The sequence below is a fragment of the Micrasema longulum genome, unplaced genomic scaffold, assembly GCF_059751315.1.
Source record: "Micrasema longulum isolate JH-2025_06_02 unplaced genomic scaffold, ASM5975131v1 h1tg001138l, whole genome shotgun sequence".
In the NCBI taxonomy this organism is placed as follows: domain Eukaryota; kingdom Metazoa; phylum Arthropoda; class Insecta; order Trichoptera; family Brachycentridae; genus Micrasema; species Micrasema longulum.
The window spans coordinates 107250-124450 of record NW_028278326.1 but is presented as its reverse complement, the minus strand read 5'-3'; the positions used below and the strand labels follow the sequence as shown (position 1 = coordinate 124450).

The window sequence follows — 17201 nt, the reverse complement described above, 5'->3', positions numbered from 1 at the left end:
ATTTTGTATTCATTATCGGCGGTTCCCGTGATGTAGTTGTTAAGACGCTCGACTCACACACGGAAGGTTCCGGGTTCGATTCCCGGTGAGAACACAAAATTTTTCTCATGCCTGAGAATGCTGTTCTGGAATTTACTACTGTAATTGGGCCTCTGTCCTGTTGTGATGCAAAAAAAAACAAGAAAATAATAATACAGTGTAATTAAAATGCACAGCACAAATTATATTGAAGAAAATATATATTCACACTTATCGATAAACAATAAAGATAGCACAGTTGGTTAACATTTAATACAACCTTTTTTTAAATCAACTTCCCATAAATTTTAAATGCGTTTGTGATAGTTTTGCAAACGCGCCATCTTTAGTTAAACAACCAGTACCTTGTACGAATAAATGGTTGTGCGTATTCTTACCTAGTAAAGTAGGAAAAGGTACGCAAAAAAAAATATTTTTCAATGCTCATTTTTATCATACTTTTAGTATTGTTCACTTATTTATAATATATTATTTTATTTCTAAGAGTATTGTATTTTCATATTGGTGCTTTTTAAACTTTTTTTAAAAGCTTTGTTAAGTGTTCACTCTTTGCGTGCTTTTCCGTATCTATCCACGCCCTGACCACAAATTTCGGTTGGCTTGTTCAGTGGAGCATCGCGATGACGTTTCACTCTCCCATTGAAGTCAATCAAGCAAGAAGGTATCATTATGGTGACTTCCTCTCATTTAGAGACGACTGACAATAGCTGAGAAATATATTATTTGTTTTCCTAATCTACAGATGCCGTCGTTCATTGACCGTTTTCAATAAAAACTTAATAATGAGCTTCTAATCAAATATTTTAATTTTTACATGAAATGTAGGGTAAACCAAGATATTATCGGCACCCGCCCCGGTAATTGGCACTCTTTTTTTCAAATTAAAAAAGATGGTTAGTAATTTTAGTATTGAAAACGAAGTACTTAAATTAATCAAGTTTAATTGTATTCTTGAATACTGGCCACAATCAATCGTTGTTATTATTTATTTATTTTGTTCATTAACGCCCAAAAGGCATTTACCAAAAATAAAAATGAAATACATGCTAACATACTAAATAATAAACACAGAATATACAGAAAAAATATGTGAAATTAGTTAAAAAGGATATATTAAAAGTTTTACAAAGTAAAAAAAAAACAATAATAACAAAGGTATGCAAGAAAAAACAGTAAGCATTTAAACAAAAAATGCAAAGATATAAGCTTATGAAATAAATTCTGTAAAGCAAACACAGTAAATAAAGTGTTACGGTAAGCAAGAAAGACAACTTTAAGTTAAATTAATAAACAAGCAAGCATATATTATCACGAAAAAATAAGAAATAAAAATATGTAACTATGAAATGCGTATTTGCCAATACTACAATGCAATTTGATATAATAGTAAAAAATAAAAAACAAGTATAAGGTAATAAAAATAAACAAGTAAGTATTTTTTTAATTTATTGAATAGAATTGTCAATAATAGTTTGACGAGCAGCTACAAATAAACTTGATATTGTGGACTTATAAGATGGTAAAGAATTGGACAAAATGTCTGCAGCCGTTCCATAAGTGTTACCTAACCTATGCACTATGCAGTCTCGGTATCAATCAATTGTTTTGTTGGTTGGAAGAAGTACTGGAGCAATGAAACAATAAAGTACTCCTAGTGTTGACAGCAGGTACTCTAAAATTAATCAATTCAAGTATTTTTGGTGCGTCAAAAAGAGAGTTTACAATTTTATACAGTATAATGAGATCATTAATAGTTCTTCTTTCAGAAAGTGTTGTTAGGTTAAGCAGTGTTAATAAATAGTCATAATTCACATTTTGTATTGGAATGTTTTACTATGTTGGTATTCTTATTTAAAACCATTTGTCGATGTGCTCTCCTAAAACGTGTGAGAAATCAAGAGTTTCGTAAGATTTTTTTAAAGGATAGAGCGGCGTAGAACTTTAATTTTGAGCAAGGTTAGCATAAAACATAACTATATTTTGTTTACCAGAGATTGAATACATGTTTATTAAGCTAGTTTTGTATCAAGTGTGATTATTTTACATTTAAATCTTTTTCAATGGGTGCAAACTATACAAAGAAAAAAATGTAGAAAATCAGAGATTGGCCCTATGCCAATAAATAAAATGTTGTATTGTTATTCGTCAACTCTGTAGTCTGTCAAAACGAAAGCAAAACGAGGAAATCACACGATTTTGCCATTTTAAAACGAATGTTTTTTTTTAATCGCGCAATAATAAAAACATAAACTAGATAAAAACAATAATGTTTAAAGGTATTTCTGTTAAAAAATATACTTTAAAGTTTTATGTAACTAAAATATAATTATTTTTAGACCGGCAGATTACGCCATTTCAAATTTAGACTTAACTTAGGTAAGTATCTGGGATCTCAATAAAGACTCAATATCGAACTTAAATTTGTTGTAATAATTTGAAGATAGTAAATTGAACATGAAAGTGGCCAAAGTAGAATTTTGATTTTTTGTTTTTGAAAAGAAATACAAGCAGCGGTTGAATAAACGTTTTTTCGTAAATAAGGAAAAACGTTATTTATTTCGGACTTTTTTGTGCTATTTATATATTCTTAAAAAGGTTTAGTTTTTCGCTTTATCTCCTCATGTGATAACCTAAGAGTCCTCGTCGTGATAAAAATTGTGCAGTAATCACTGCTCTAGTGCCATAATCCAGGGAGAAAATACGGAAATAAGTGTTAAGGAAGAAAATTAAGAGCGCGATTTACCCTAAGCCCTCTAAAATTATGACACTCAACCCATGCCCAACGCAAATTTAGTCATTCTTTAATTGCCAGCCGTGTTTTGGGATGAGCTTGACATTTAATTCTAAACAAAAATGCGTTTTTTTAGTGACATTTTGGAAAAAAAAAAATTTTAGCGTTATATATGAAAACATTTCTCCACAATATCTATATTGATTTTGAAAATACAATAAATTATTCTTAATCCATAACATATATTTTTTTATTGGTATTCGTAGCATGTTATATTTCCCTATTGAATGCTCTAATTTTTACTGCGCGCAAGAAAACATTTTCGTATACAATTTCCCGTCCTAGCTGAAGTTCCTCATTGCGAATTCAATGAATAATTTAATTTTAACTTTAGTTCTTTTAATTTATTTTCATACAGTGATTTGCATTTGCATTATAAATAAATTAATTATAATTTAAATGATTTTATCTCACCATCTGCAGACCATATTATGCACAATGTACCTAACTGAAACAGTGCGGCTTAGTTATAAAAATACTCAATTCAGCAATAATAGATATTAGTCATTCATTTGGACACTGCTTAAGAACCGTCTGACTAAAACAAGCGTATTTGATGACGACTTCGAGTAATGACGTCTTACATCTCCTAAAATGTTTTAATGCTTATATGTGCACATATAATAAGAACACAGATAAATATCTACCTGTCTAATATTGTTTTAAACCTTTTCCTCACTAAGCATCCAAAAATTACACATGATCCGAACGGGGGGACCAAACGACCCCAGCGCCTACTTATATATGGCGTCAGGAGAATAAACCGTTGGAAGTGTTTATGATCGTGCAATAATTTTTTCATGTTTTCGCGTACACATATTTTACTCATTCGTGTATTTTATTCATTTTTGTTTGTTCGCCTAATGCTAATGTACATAAAGTGGAATTGACCAATGTATTATTTACGTCTTCAATTGGTTTCAATATAAAAATAATAAAAAAACAACTTTTTGAAAATTTAAAAACAAAAACAGGAAAATGCTTGATTCTATTATTTTCACGATTACAAAAATATAGGGCATATAGCTTTAATAATACTTGAGTTATCGAGTTAAAATCGGCCTATGGGGGATTCGAATCCCCCTCTTCGGTCCGGCTAGCTTAAATAGAAAATATGTTTTACAATTACAGAAAAAAATATTTTTTTAAGCATTTATTTACTAGGCATTAAATTGTTTTATTTTGTTCATTACCACCTAAAGAGCAAATATGAAAAACATACATGCTATCGTACTTTAAAATAAAACACAAATAATCAACTAAGTAAATGTACAGAAAAAAAGATGTCAAATTGCAAAAGATATGATAAAAAGGAAATTGAATTAAAAATAATAAATTTAAACACAAAAATAAAAAGTAAAAATCAAAAAATGCAAAGGTGTAAAAAAGAATAATGCTGTTTGCAAATTTATGCATATTATATTCTCAACTCAAGCCTTGACCAAGAAATACTTCAACAATATTTTGAGTTTGTCAACTCCCTGGGGAGCTGTCAATATTAACATATTACAACAGAGATGAAGAACATTTTAGAGAAGGTAGTATAGAAGTCTAGGCATCTATTTATTTATTTAACTTTTTGTACATAATGTTATTTGTACATTGGCGGGTTTATTGCCAAATGGCAATTTCTTCCAACCAACCAATAAAATAAAAGTTTTGTTTTTATAATTCAAGTTACAGAACATATTCAATAGAAAAAAAAAAAAAGTTAAAAATGTATAAAAAAGAAATAAACGTATTTGTTTATAAATTACCTTAAATCAAAACTATTACTCAATGGGAAAAAGGAAAAGAGCTTATGGCCTGTCGTTGGCTGGTTTAAGTGACCACTTTACGCACTGTATAACATTCACCATTCTGCCCATATTTGAACATCTATATTCCTTCAACTCAATCATCTGTTGATGTTTGTGAAGAGAAAGAGCTGAAACCTTTATTTATGCGGGTGAGATTGATGTAATTGACATATTTCACCTACATACTAGGCAACGCCTGAAAATCTTATTTTTTCAATTTCTATACTTCTTTGATGATTGTTACACAGTGTTAAAATAGATATCTTTTTTGGCCACTTAAACCAGCCAATGACAGAAAGTATTCTTCGCCTCTGTTGTAATATGTTAACAAAAATTACTTATTTTTAATGTGTTTTCAAAGAATCTTACGGAATGAGAATTTTTGTTTGGTTTTTTTCTGATCATTAGGTAATATACTATAATGTTATGAATTATTTCAATTCAAATGTTATCCATCTCTGTAAAATATTTATTAATCTTAATACATTATATTATCTCTGTAATTAGACGCCATGCCGCACTGTATCCCAAAATATTTTAGCTGTTAGTATTTTCCCAAATAATGACATTATATAGAACGTTTAATGCAAAATGTTTCTAAAGAGATGAAGATAATATACTGAACATATTATTTAATAATTTCGTGATTATTTATTATTTTATTTTATTATTTCGCTAATAATCCACATAACAATTATGATGATGAATCAGGGCGTGACTATTTCCATTCAAATACTGTTTTTAACTCAATCTTATATTACATACTTACCTATATTTATACTGTACGAATATTGTCGTCATCTAAAGCTCGCACATCCGTTGAATACAAAATAAGCTTTCTGTTAACTTGAAATCGACGCGAGCTTACGTATGCATGACTCATATTTCGTACCTACTTAATTTGTTTGGCTTTAAAATTACTACGACAGGACGGGATCTGCTTACTTTAAAACCAACTTGTAATGAAATATCGTCCTTTTTACCAACCCACACCCACTATACATCACGCATGTATTTGATTACACATTCGCCGATTATGTTTAGAATGCCGTTAATCATTTTAATCATTATTCAATTAAGTTATATGAGTTTATGTTGCAGAGCTGATTTCACCGTGTAAACCAAAAAGTTTCACAAACAATAGTCTAATAAATAACTGATTTTAAAAAGTTATCTATGTGAAACATAACCTGAGATTTGGACGAGTGTTTTCGGCTCATTGGCTTCTCTTAGGTAAGAATCCTGAAAAAGGAAATCGAATAGATATAAGTCTGCCTCATAGTGTAATGGTTGGTGATCCTAGGTTCGATTTCTGCCAGGGTGGACTACCTTACATTCATGGAGACTAGACCGCTGTGCACGTGCAAACCACGAGCCCACCGCGTGATATCGCATGATTGGCCCATTTCATACCACGGCAAAAATCATCACGGTACGATAAAAAACAATACGGTGCATCGATATTTATTGTTTTACAATATTTTATTTACATTATTTGAGTTTGTTCAAACGTTTATGACAAAGGGCTGAATTTTACCCCCTCAGGAGTCATTAAGATTAACAAATTACAACAGATATGGAGAACACCTTAAATAAGGGAATATGGAAGTTTAGGCATTTACAGGGCTTATAATCTGTCGTTGGCTGGTTTAAGTAGTCACTTTACAAACTGTGTAACATTCACCATTTAAAATTATTTAATCAGCCAATGACAGGTCATAAGCCTAGACTTCCATATTCCCTTATTTAAGGTGTTCTCCATCCCTGTTGTAATTTGTTAATTATTTAATGCCCGGCAAATGCAATAACCAGTACACCATAAGACCGACTAATCTCAGGTCGATTTCTTTTGGCAGGATTTTTACCTGAGTGTACTAAACACTAAACACATACATTTCTCTATAAAACACACAGTTTTCCCTGAAGATGGCTCCTGCAATGGTAGCCGAAACGTCGGATCAAATCCAACATACACGGTATCACCCAAAAAAGATACATAATATTAATAACAGTGACCGTGAAAACCTTCGCACCTATTTACATTATACATGTTCGTGAAACCATCTTTGTTCCATTCAATTGTTTCAAGATATAAGATTTCAAAACAAAATAATATAGTAAATGGAATTAGTGGAAAACGTTTTTTTTTAAGTACTTTTAGTGTATTTTTTTATACGAGCAAACTTTGAAACTGAACCTCAAAAGATTTAGACGATTTTGTCAGTCGATAAAGCTCGAAAAATTACATATAAATTCATTTTTTACTTGTTTTCTCAAATTTAGTGATTAAGGAGGTTTTACGATACGATACAATTTACCGACGATGTGTAAATTATTATTCATTGTTTATTAATTATTTTTTTAAGCACCTTGTGGAGTTTTGCATGTTTTACATATATAAATATACCAGATTTTTTTAAAAGTCTTAAGTAAAAATTAATGTAGAGAGAAATGAATCAAGTAATTATTTTAGCTAATGACGTTAAAAATCAATTAAAATTATCGTTTTCACTAAAATATTTTATCTTTAAATACGGATAAGTCAAAAACTATCCCATTTTTTATTAACAAAACTAATTAAGATTCAGTAATGAAAATGATTATTCATTAAAGCAATTGCAACAAAATTAACTATAATCTAACATGTTTAGTACTGGATACAACAGATAAATTAAAAAATATTGGTGTATAAAGGTATAGACCAAAAAATTAAAATAGAAAGATAATATTAGTGAACTAGTCAAACGTATTGGAAAGCCTATATATATATTATTAGATTAAGGAATATTTTAAGAATCAATCATTTAAAAATAGCGTATTATTTAATAGTACAATTGTTATTACTATGTGGTTTTCTTGGATAGGTGGTGCATATGCCAGTATGTTAAACACTTTTCAAATAATACAATGATTAATTATCAAAGTAATTTTAAAGAAACATTCTAGATAAATTCTTTAAAAGTTCATACAGTGGACACTATTTACAAATTGTACAAATTTACAAAGAAGAAAAAATAAACGAATTTGAGAGGAATAAGTCACTCAGAAACCTACCAAAATAATATCGAAATTCCCTAATTCCACATAAATTGTGGTTAAAATAGTTTTGTTTTCAAAGGAACAAAAAAAAGTAATAATCCCGATGAACTGAAAGTAAATATAAAGATTTTTTTGTACCCGAGTAAAAACAGCATTCTATTTAAATTTCCATTACGGTATTATTACTTTCTGTTTTTCGCTTTATTTTTTATAATGTCTTTTTCGTGTTTATTCGAAATTACGAGTGTAATATAACTTAAAATATCCAAATAACAAAAAATGGAAATCTCCAAGAGCAAAAGCTGGTCTCTTTTTTGGAAGTTACCCTTTTAATGATTAACTAAATAAAAAAAAATAGATTGTAATAGAAAAAAAACAGGTTTTATTTTATGTAGCTATAATTATCAATTAAAAAATTAAAAGGAAAAATAAATTTAAAAGAACATGTTTACATATTAGTTAAAAATATATGGGTATACCGTTAACAAAAAGCGGACTGCATAATGTTAAACCGAATATCTTTTAATTTTGTACAAAGTTGGAGTATTTGAATTAAGGAAAGGAGCACGGGAATAGACCTACCTTTGATGCAATGAGGATGTTCTTCAATATTGGCGCACTGGATGATGAAAGTTCTCTATGATAATTATATTTAACGATTTATGATTAACAACTTTCACAACGACGCGCGACAATTCCAATAATTCTTATCCAATGTGTTGTAATGTAATTTTTTTGTTTATTTATACCAAATCCATTTGTTCTATTTTTTTATTTTTTTTATATTGATGTTAGGTAGGTACCATAAGGATGGGTCTAGAAAAGGATGGGAAAGAAAGTAAATTGGCCAAGAATAATATCGATAAATGCAGTTTTATACTAAAAATATACATGAAATTTATTGCAGTGTAGAGAACAAAATTGCATTTTTTCCAATTTGTATTAAAAGAAACCTAAAATTGGAAGAATTTAGAAAAATAATATTGAGAATACAGATATAAGTCAATAAAAGGTACACAATTTAAATCAATTGTATGTACCTTTATCCTATATCATCCACTATAAATATATATTTACGTGTTTAGTCAAGCGAGAAATTCATTTGTCTCAAAGGTGTGGCGAACAACAGGGAATTTTCGGGCACGGCCAAGCTTAATATAATATTACATTATTATTTAAGCCTTACCTATATTTTGTATAATGCATTATATCTGCAGTAACACTAATCCCGAGTGGAACTCCACACTGCAGTACTATCCGTGTTACATATCTAATAACGTCAATAAGAACTTAAAGTACGTGATAGCGACGCTTTCTCTATCCCCTAGAGAGTGTTTAGAATCGCACTGTTGTCTGGCGGCATCAACAATAATTTTAAGGCTTTTGAAAAGTTTTACAAACAATGAGTTTTTCAATGACATTATTGATACATTATCGCCTTCGCAAGCGATAGTACACTTGTTCTCTAAATCATTTGAATAAATCCTTAGCATGTGGTGACAAAGTACATTGTTTTTCTTCAATTACATATATAAGTTATTAATTTTAAAATACTTAGTAAGATTATATTTAGTTTTATATAAATTATCCTTAAACTGTATAATATTCACCAGTCTGAAGATGCCCATTAGAGGGTGAAAACGCTAATTGGTCAAACAAATAAGTGGAAGTGTACCAAGTATTTTTAAATTAATAACTTTTATGCAAATATAAGGTATTCCATCATTACAATAGAACTCCATCAAAAATTGTCAATAAATAATTTAAATCAAATATTTCTTTATATAATAACTTTGTAAAGCGCCCTTGAGGTATTATATAACAAAAATGGCGCTGCATAAGTTATCTATAATAATTATAGGGCACTACATCGGAACACCAAATGCAGCGTATCTCAACCATCTGTTACTTGAAGATAAGGTGATCAGTCTTACGGTACAGATACCAGCCCAAAGACAGTAAATATTACAGTGCAATAAAATGGTAGGCGAAAGCGCCAAACTCTACACTAGGAAGCCAACTGATCTCCACTCCATTTTTATTTTTCCTGGATTTTTACCTGAGAGTAGCCATTGAGTTGAAAACACTCGTTCAGGTTTCTGGTTCTATTTCACGCCAAGAACTATATTTTTTATCCACCGGCACACAGACAACAGTTGATACTGATAATTTTAATTTCTTAACGACAATGTGAAAAATATGCCAGTCACATTAACCACTACACCATGTGGCGGACGAGTCTAGATCTTTGTAGACAAGTACCTACTGGATTTAACCCCCTGGAAAGTTGATCATAGATATATCACACACAGGACACTTGGACTCATAGAGTTAGGGATACGTTATTATTTTTTTTGTAATATTTATCTTGACATTAATAAATGAATACATTTTAACGGATATAGAGAATATATATATTTGACATCAGAATATTATACAGGTGTTTCTTATTTTTACATAGGTATTTATTTTTATTTTGAATCTTGAAACACATAAACATATTCTTTTATGTGCTCTAATAATAACAATGTATTACAACAGAGATGAAGAACATTTAAGAGAAGGTAATATAGAAGTCTAGGCATCTACAGGGCTTATGACCTGTCAATGTCTGGTTTAAGTGGCCACTTTACACACTGTATAACATTCACCATTCTGCCCATATTTGAACATCTTTATTCTTTCAATTCTTTCATCTGTTGATGTTTGTGAAGTTAGAGAGCTAGAGCTAGAGCTAGCCCAGATTAGATGAATTTCACCCACATAAATAAAGGTTTCAGCTCTATAACTTCACAAACATCAACAGATGAAAGAATTAAAGGAATATAGATGTTCGAATATGGGCAGAATGGTGAATGTTACACAGTGTGTAAAATGTCCACATAAACCAGCCATTGACAGGTAATAAGCCCTGTAGATGCCTAGACTTCTATATTACCTTCTCTAAAATGTTCTTCATCTCTGTTGTAATATGTTAATATAAACATCTCCCCAGGGAGTTGAATCCAGTCATTGTCTACAAAAATTTTGACAAACTCAAAATATATAAAATTATATAATAACAATGCATATAATATTTCATTTATAAGTTGTTTAACATGAAAGTTCTGTTTTAATTTTGATTTATTTTTTTTCTTCATAAATGTTTTTTGCCATATCATAATATTTTTTTACTGCCTTATGTATTGAATTTTGTGACTTCGCCTTTTTTCTAAATGGGAGACTGATGTTTACCTTTTCTCTGTAATTGTGATCATGTTCATGTTGGCTTTGTAACAGTTAGTATTTTGATGGCTCCCCATCTTTGCCAAAATAACAAAAAATAAAATTCGCAAACATTAATTTTTCTAACTCAATCAGTTTTACTCAGCGTCACCCCTTTATTTCGTATCTAATTAAGACAATTAAATTTTTAATAGCAAAATATTTTCTATGATTTTTTTATGCTAACGGACTCATATAACACTTTGAACCTTTTTACTCTATAACACGATTTCCCACTCGACTTCGGCGATTCTTGACTGGTGTATTCGATGTATAAAGGCGTACACGCAACGCCCCACCACTCACAAGGCGACGGTCTCCTTACTGGCTACACCGCTTGGTCAATCAAAGCCTTTGTTGATTGTTATATTTGAGGAAATTTAATTCAGTCGTTAGCTCTGTGATACAAGGCAACCTCAAGACTGCTCGAACAGAATTCCACACGTCAATTCTAAAACGAAACCAAATCTTCAAAAATGGTAAGTTTCTTTAACTCACATATTATTATTTCAACATTACAATTTTTCTTCTGATAAATCCTGAAAATTTACCCTGAAAAACGTGCTCGATTTTTAGATTGGTTTTCAAACAAACCGTCACGCCGTTTCCCTGTAGGGGTTGACAGAGAGGATAGAACGCTACTTTATTCTAGCTTTGCATACAGACCTGGTTTCCTTTACATTCATACATCTTCTCACACACGCACGATGATTATTCCAACTTGTGACATGTCCGTCTTCAAGTATTTTTTTTAAAAATTGGTTATACCATGTCTTTATAGATCTTCCTCGTTTTCTGATCCATCAACATTCGCGTCGTTAATTCTTTTAGCCGTTCTTTCACGGTCCATTCGTTCTATACGTCCAAACCAACAAAGCACTCATTTCTTGATTTTGTCTCCGTTATTTTAAGTTCATATTATTTACGTTGTTATTGCTGTATGGTCTCATTATATTTCAATGTTTATAAATAATATGGCGTTAAAATATGTATTGATTTTGTTAAACTGCAATATTTCACAGTCTGGACTACTAGTGGTTGATTTAAATGCGTTTTCTTTATTTATTCGTGGAATTTTTTTTTAAATGTATAATAACTTTATTTTTATAAATTATTATAATTGCAATCAATTGTGTTATTCAAATAACCAATTTTGATATTTCTACTTAACTGGCGGTTTTTTAATATCGAAATTTGTTGCAACAGAGAGGGAAAACATTATTTGAGAAGGGAATATGGAAGTATAGTCATTTACAGGGCTTATGACCTATCATTGGCTGGTTTTAGTGGCTACTTTACACACTGTGTAGCATTTACAATTCTGCCTATGTTTAAATATCCACATTTCCTTAACTCTTCCAACAGTTGACCTTTGTGAAGTAAAATAACTGAAACCTTTATTATGTGGGTGAGATTCATCCGGCTGAACCCATTCACCTACTGGGCAACGCCTGAAAACAATTTTCAAACTTCTATACTTCTTTTCTTACCAGTTAGTTGATTCAACGATGCTTTGCGTATGTCCAAATGTTTGCAGACAGGCTAGATTTATTGCAACCTCTCTGTTGCAACAAATACGTTTTTATAATGTATTTATTAAAACTAACCTATCGTAGATTTAAACCTTGTGTATAGATTCCTAAGCTTTCATCGTACAGATTTAAATGGGAAGTTAACATGGTTATATTAAATTATCTATAAAGCAAATAAATAATTCTCTGTGAAAATTTAGTAGTTGAACACGTTTCGAAAAAAAAAAACATACTATTAACTACAGATAATTATATTTTCGTTTATGGACTTTTTTGCTCGTAGATAACTCTGTTAACATTCCGATGTAATCGAAGCCCTGGGCCCCGATTACAATGGGAAGTTAAATTTTATCAGAATATGCATACAACTTTTTCTTCTAGGCATGTAACCGACGAAGATACTTGAAATGTTTATGCAAATACACGCATTTTCGTACACAAGTATCGGCTTTTCTTTATAGACAGTCGTAGATAACTCTGTTAACTTCCCATAGTAATCGGGCCCTGGACACGTATTAAAATGGAAAGTAAACAGAGTTATCTTAGACTGTATAAAATAAAATCTAAAGTTATGTACGAAAATGTGTATATTTGTATGAAAATTTCAAGTATCTTCGTCGGTAACCTGTAATTGAACATGTTCAAAAAATAAATTTGTGTATGTTCTATTTTTCATAAAGATGTCCTAATTTTACTTTATAGATAAACTTTTAGATAACTGTTTAATTTTCATTGTAATTAGGGCCCTGGACGCGTATAAAAATGGGAAGTTACCAGAGTTACCTTCAATTATTATGTATAAAGTAAAATCATTTTTTTTAAAAAAAACAAGTACTTATATGAGTTTCCGTAAAAAAAAAAAAAACATGTTCATTTATCGATAATTACCTTTCTAATTTTAATACGTATATACACATTTTCGTGAAAAAATATAATTTTGTTTAAAAGACAATTGAAGAATAGATAGAATAGAATTTATTTTTTATGTATTGATTTCATAATTCTGTAAATTTTCCATTGTAGTTTCCAATCGGGGACCTGGGATATGACGCAATAGATTCACTAGCCAAACGCTCTAACTATTGCAACATGAAACGGAAATTTTTGACTAACCGGAATACAAAAAAACGTTATAATAGAGCCTTTATTTTAACAATGGATTTGTTCCATTCACCCCAATTTTCGGTCGTGGTTATATATTATTCATACAGTTTCATGATAGTAATTTTTCTTTTATCGATTTTCAATTACCGATAGTGTGACTTGGTAGTTGTCTGGATCAGTCCCTTTTACAAGATAGCGAGATTTATATTTTGTGGCGATAAGAGGAAACTCAGTCTGACTTCTCTTCATACAAACGTATTCTCGTATTTTCTCTCTGGATTATGGCACAAAAGCGGTGTTTTTTTTTAACACACTAGAGATTTATCATCTTTGTGTTTCTATTTTGCTTTTTTTTTTAAATATATATTATAATTAGTATGAATTGCAATTCAACAAAAGAGATTACCGGTTTTTAGTGGAAGCCTTTTTTTCGTTTGTCTTAATGCATTATTTGTTTAAATACGAGTATGTATTATTTTATTTGTAAAATAACATATTAAATAATCCTAAACGAGTCTAGGCATATTATAAAAATATGAAATCACCATCATCATCCCCCTTTTGCACCCTGTGGTGCAAAGGGTAATTCATTATTAAACCAAATAAAGCGTAGTTCTATCATCTGTTACACGAAGGTAAGGTGATCACTCTTACGCTTCAGGTGCCTGTCCAGAAGCTATGAAATATTGCTATTGATTGATTTTCATTTTCCAACAGTAAGTTATTTACAACTCGTTGAAAATGGCAACCAAAATTTAAATATTTGGGTAAATTATAAGAACGCTAATATTTCTTTAAAAAAATAATCTACAAGATGCAGTTGAAGATAACATATCTGTATTCTTCATTTGCCTGGACATATATATCTTTCTAAATCAGTACCTTCTTTAACTTGTGATTTAATAATAACAGTATTTTTTATTTTTCATTATACCCATTTACAGGAAAAAAAACATTCTCCTGAAATTATATTCAATCGTAATATTTATTTATTTATCCAATCATTCAAAATTACACTAATTTATATATAAGTGAACTTACAAAGACTTTTTAGGCTATGCCCGTGTCGAGCCATAATAAATAACAATAAAAAATACATTGTAAAATTAATTAGATTCAAATGTAATGTGATGCAGTATAATAAAAATCCAGAAAAAAAGTTATCATTAAAAATAATTAAATTCCGAAGGATACTATTTAAAAAAGATAACCAGACATAATTTTAAAATATACATTATAAACTATACAAATTTAGATTCATACATAATCAAATATACAAAATAACAGTATAATTGAAATTACCAAAATAAAAGTAAAATAGTAAAATATAGTAGTAATGAAAGAAAAAACAGAATAATAGTATCATTGAAATCAATAGAAAAATAATATAAATATATAAAAACATAATTGAAATGGTAATTGAGATATGTTTTCCATAAACTCACCATACACTGTAGTAAGAAATAGGAATAATAAATAATATGTCAAATAAGATAATATTATTTAATGGAAAAAAAATATTAGAGGAATAACTTTTTTCGCATAAGAATATTCACAGATTTATCGTTTTCTAATAAATAATTACTGTACTAGGTGTTAATATTAGCTGTGTCCGTTTTAAAAAAAAAAATGAGCACTAAAATTAAAAGTAAACATGTTCTCCATTCGAAAGAAAATTTTCTGCTCTACAAGATGTTGTGTTTATTTTTACGTTACTTGTATTTTTTTATTTGATTACAAGCCTTCAAAACGGAATGTCCAGTAGACGAAAGTGAGCATTTTCGACATCTCATTACGTTATTCGGGTTCAATCAAAGGAATAAAGCTGTCACAGTTGCTCGCGATATATGCGCAGTGTACGGTGGAAGTGCTATGAATTGTTGACTTTTTTTTGTAAAATAATGAAGGAGAATACATTATTGACTATTGTGTCATTTTATTCTTTCTTTTTCTGAAAAAACTGACACGACTTACGGTAACACTTAGTATTTAAATACAATATTGTTAAACAATCATGACTTTTTAAAGGAATGATTTTTAAAACTAAACTATACGTAGCTAATAGATCATTGATTGAGAAGTGAACCCGAAACTAAGCAGATGCTAACATTACGATTCACTGAGTCGTGAAATCAATTTCCTGAAATCCCAATGATAATTTGTTCTACGATACTTTGACAAACAAAAAGTACAACCTATCTAGTAAATCTCCAATTAATTTTATCGGGTGGATTGATTTGATGGTTTTAGAAAATTTTATGCATTCCTTAAATCTACTTTTAACTATTATTACAATAATTATATTTAGTATTTATTTACATATAATCGTCAATAAAATATTGTTTTTTTTGTTTATTTTATTTTTATTTATTAAGGAAAAACAACAGTCGTTATATAAGAATACAAAATATTTTTTTAAAAAGTATATACATCCAGTTAAAGTTTTTTACAAAAATAATGAAGGAACATGTTGTATAGAAAAGAGAAAAATAATGTATTATATAAGACATGAGAAAAAAAGAGTTCGTAAGAAGGTTAAGGGATGAGGAAATAGAGTGGAGGTGTGGAGGAGAGGGATTTTCATAATACGGTTGATCAATTCAAAATTTTGATATCATAATAAAATAAACATGTTTAAATGAACATAAACTTATTACACACTCACAAATGTTTCATTTCACAGTGTTTCAAAAAGTTTTTTTTTGAAGTCACAAAATGTTCTATTAAAAATATCTAAATGGGGACAATGTAAATTAAATTTGAAGCAGCTACGATAAATAAACGAGTTTTGAACACAATTTTTTTTGGGCAATGAATTATAAAAAAAGTTAACTTGTCGTGTTGACTTTACGGGACAATTGATTGAAATAAGAAATGAGAAACTTCTGCTTTACGGGAAATTGGATACAAAAAATTATTTCCTAAACGCGATAAAAATTATTGCATTAAATTGTACGGCAAAGTTTCATGAAAATGAATGAAAAAAATATTTAAAAATATTTTGATAGATCTAAATACTTTAAACGACGTCACTAGTTTATATAAATCAACCAATGATAAGATAATTGCGAAATAATTCCAGTTTACTTACCGTCAACGGAGCAATCGACAGAACTGACTGAGAAGAAGCGGAAGAGAACTTGAGACGTCACACGCGGAAGAATTTCAGAAATCATCATCATCATTCCCTTTCCGCACCCAATGGTGCATAGGCCACTGCATTGGTACACCAATCGCAGTGTATCTTGATATTTTTTGTTACAAAGAGGTAAGATGATCAGTCTTACGCTTCAGGTACCTGTCCAGGGAATATAAAATATTCTAGTGTAAAAACGAAATTTTAAATTCAGAAATACAAAACTTTAAAAAATCATAGCCATACAATACATAAAAAAAGGCTTTGACTTAGTTTAATAATAAAAATAAAAACCTCTGAACTTTATCATTGGGTCATATTAACACAATTATTTCAAACAGGTCGCCAGGTATTTCAGGTCAGTTGGTATTTTAGATTTGCTCGACATGTGTATTACAATTTTACTCAAATAAAAAATCCATTTTTTTTTAAATCAAATATTTCAATAAAAAACAATTGTACAAATGAATACAGTGCAGATAAAAAAAAAAATTCTA

At 29.6% G+C, this 17201-nt stretch overlaps 1 protein-coding gene across 1 annotated transcript in view; it reads left to right on the top strand.

The window, feature by feature from the left end:
• The first annotated feature begins 11234 nt into the window (after window positions 1-11234).
• The window catches only part of LOC148276845 (tubulin alpha-3 chain), a 34698-nt gene continuing 28731 nt past the window's right edge, over window positions 11235-17201 (top strand). The window contains exon 1 of the mRNA XM_088233675.1: window positions 11235-11411. Within this exon, the coding sequence (XP_088089801.1) occupies window positions 11409-11411 (3 nt within the window). The 5' untranslated portion in view covers window positions 11235-11408. The remainder of the gene's footprint in view (window positions 11412-17201) is intronic.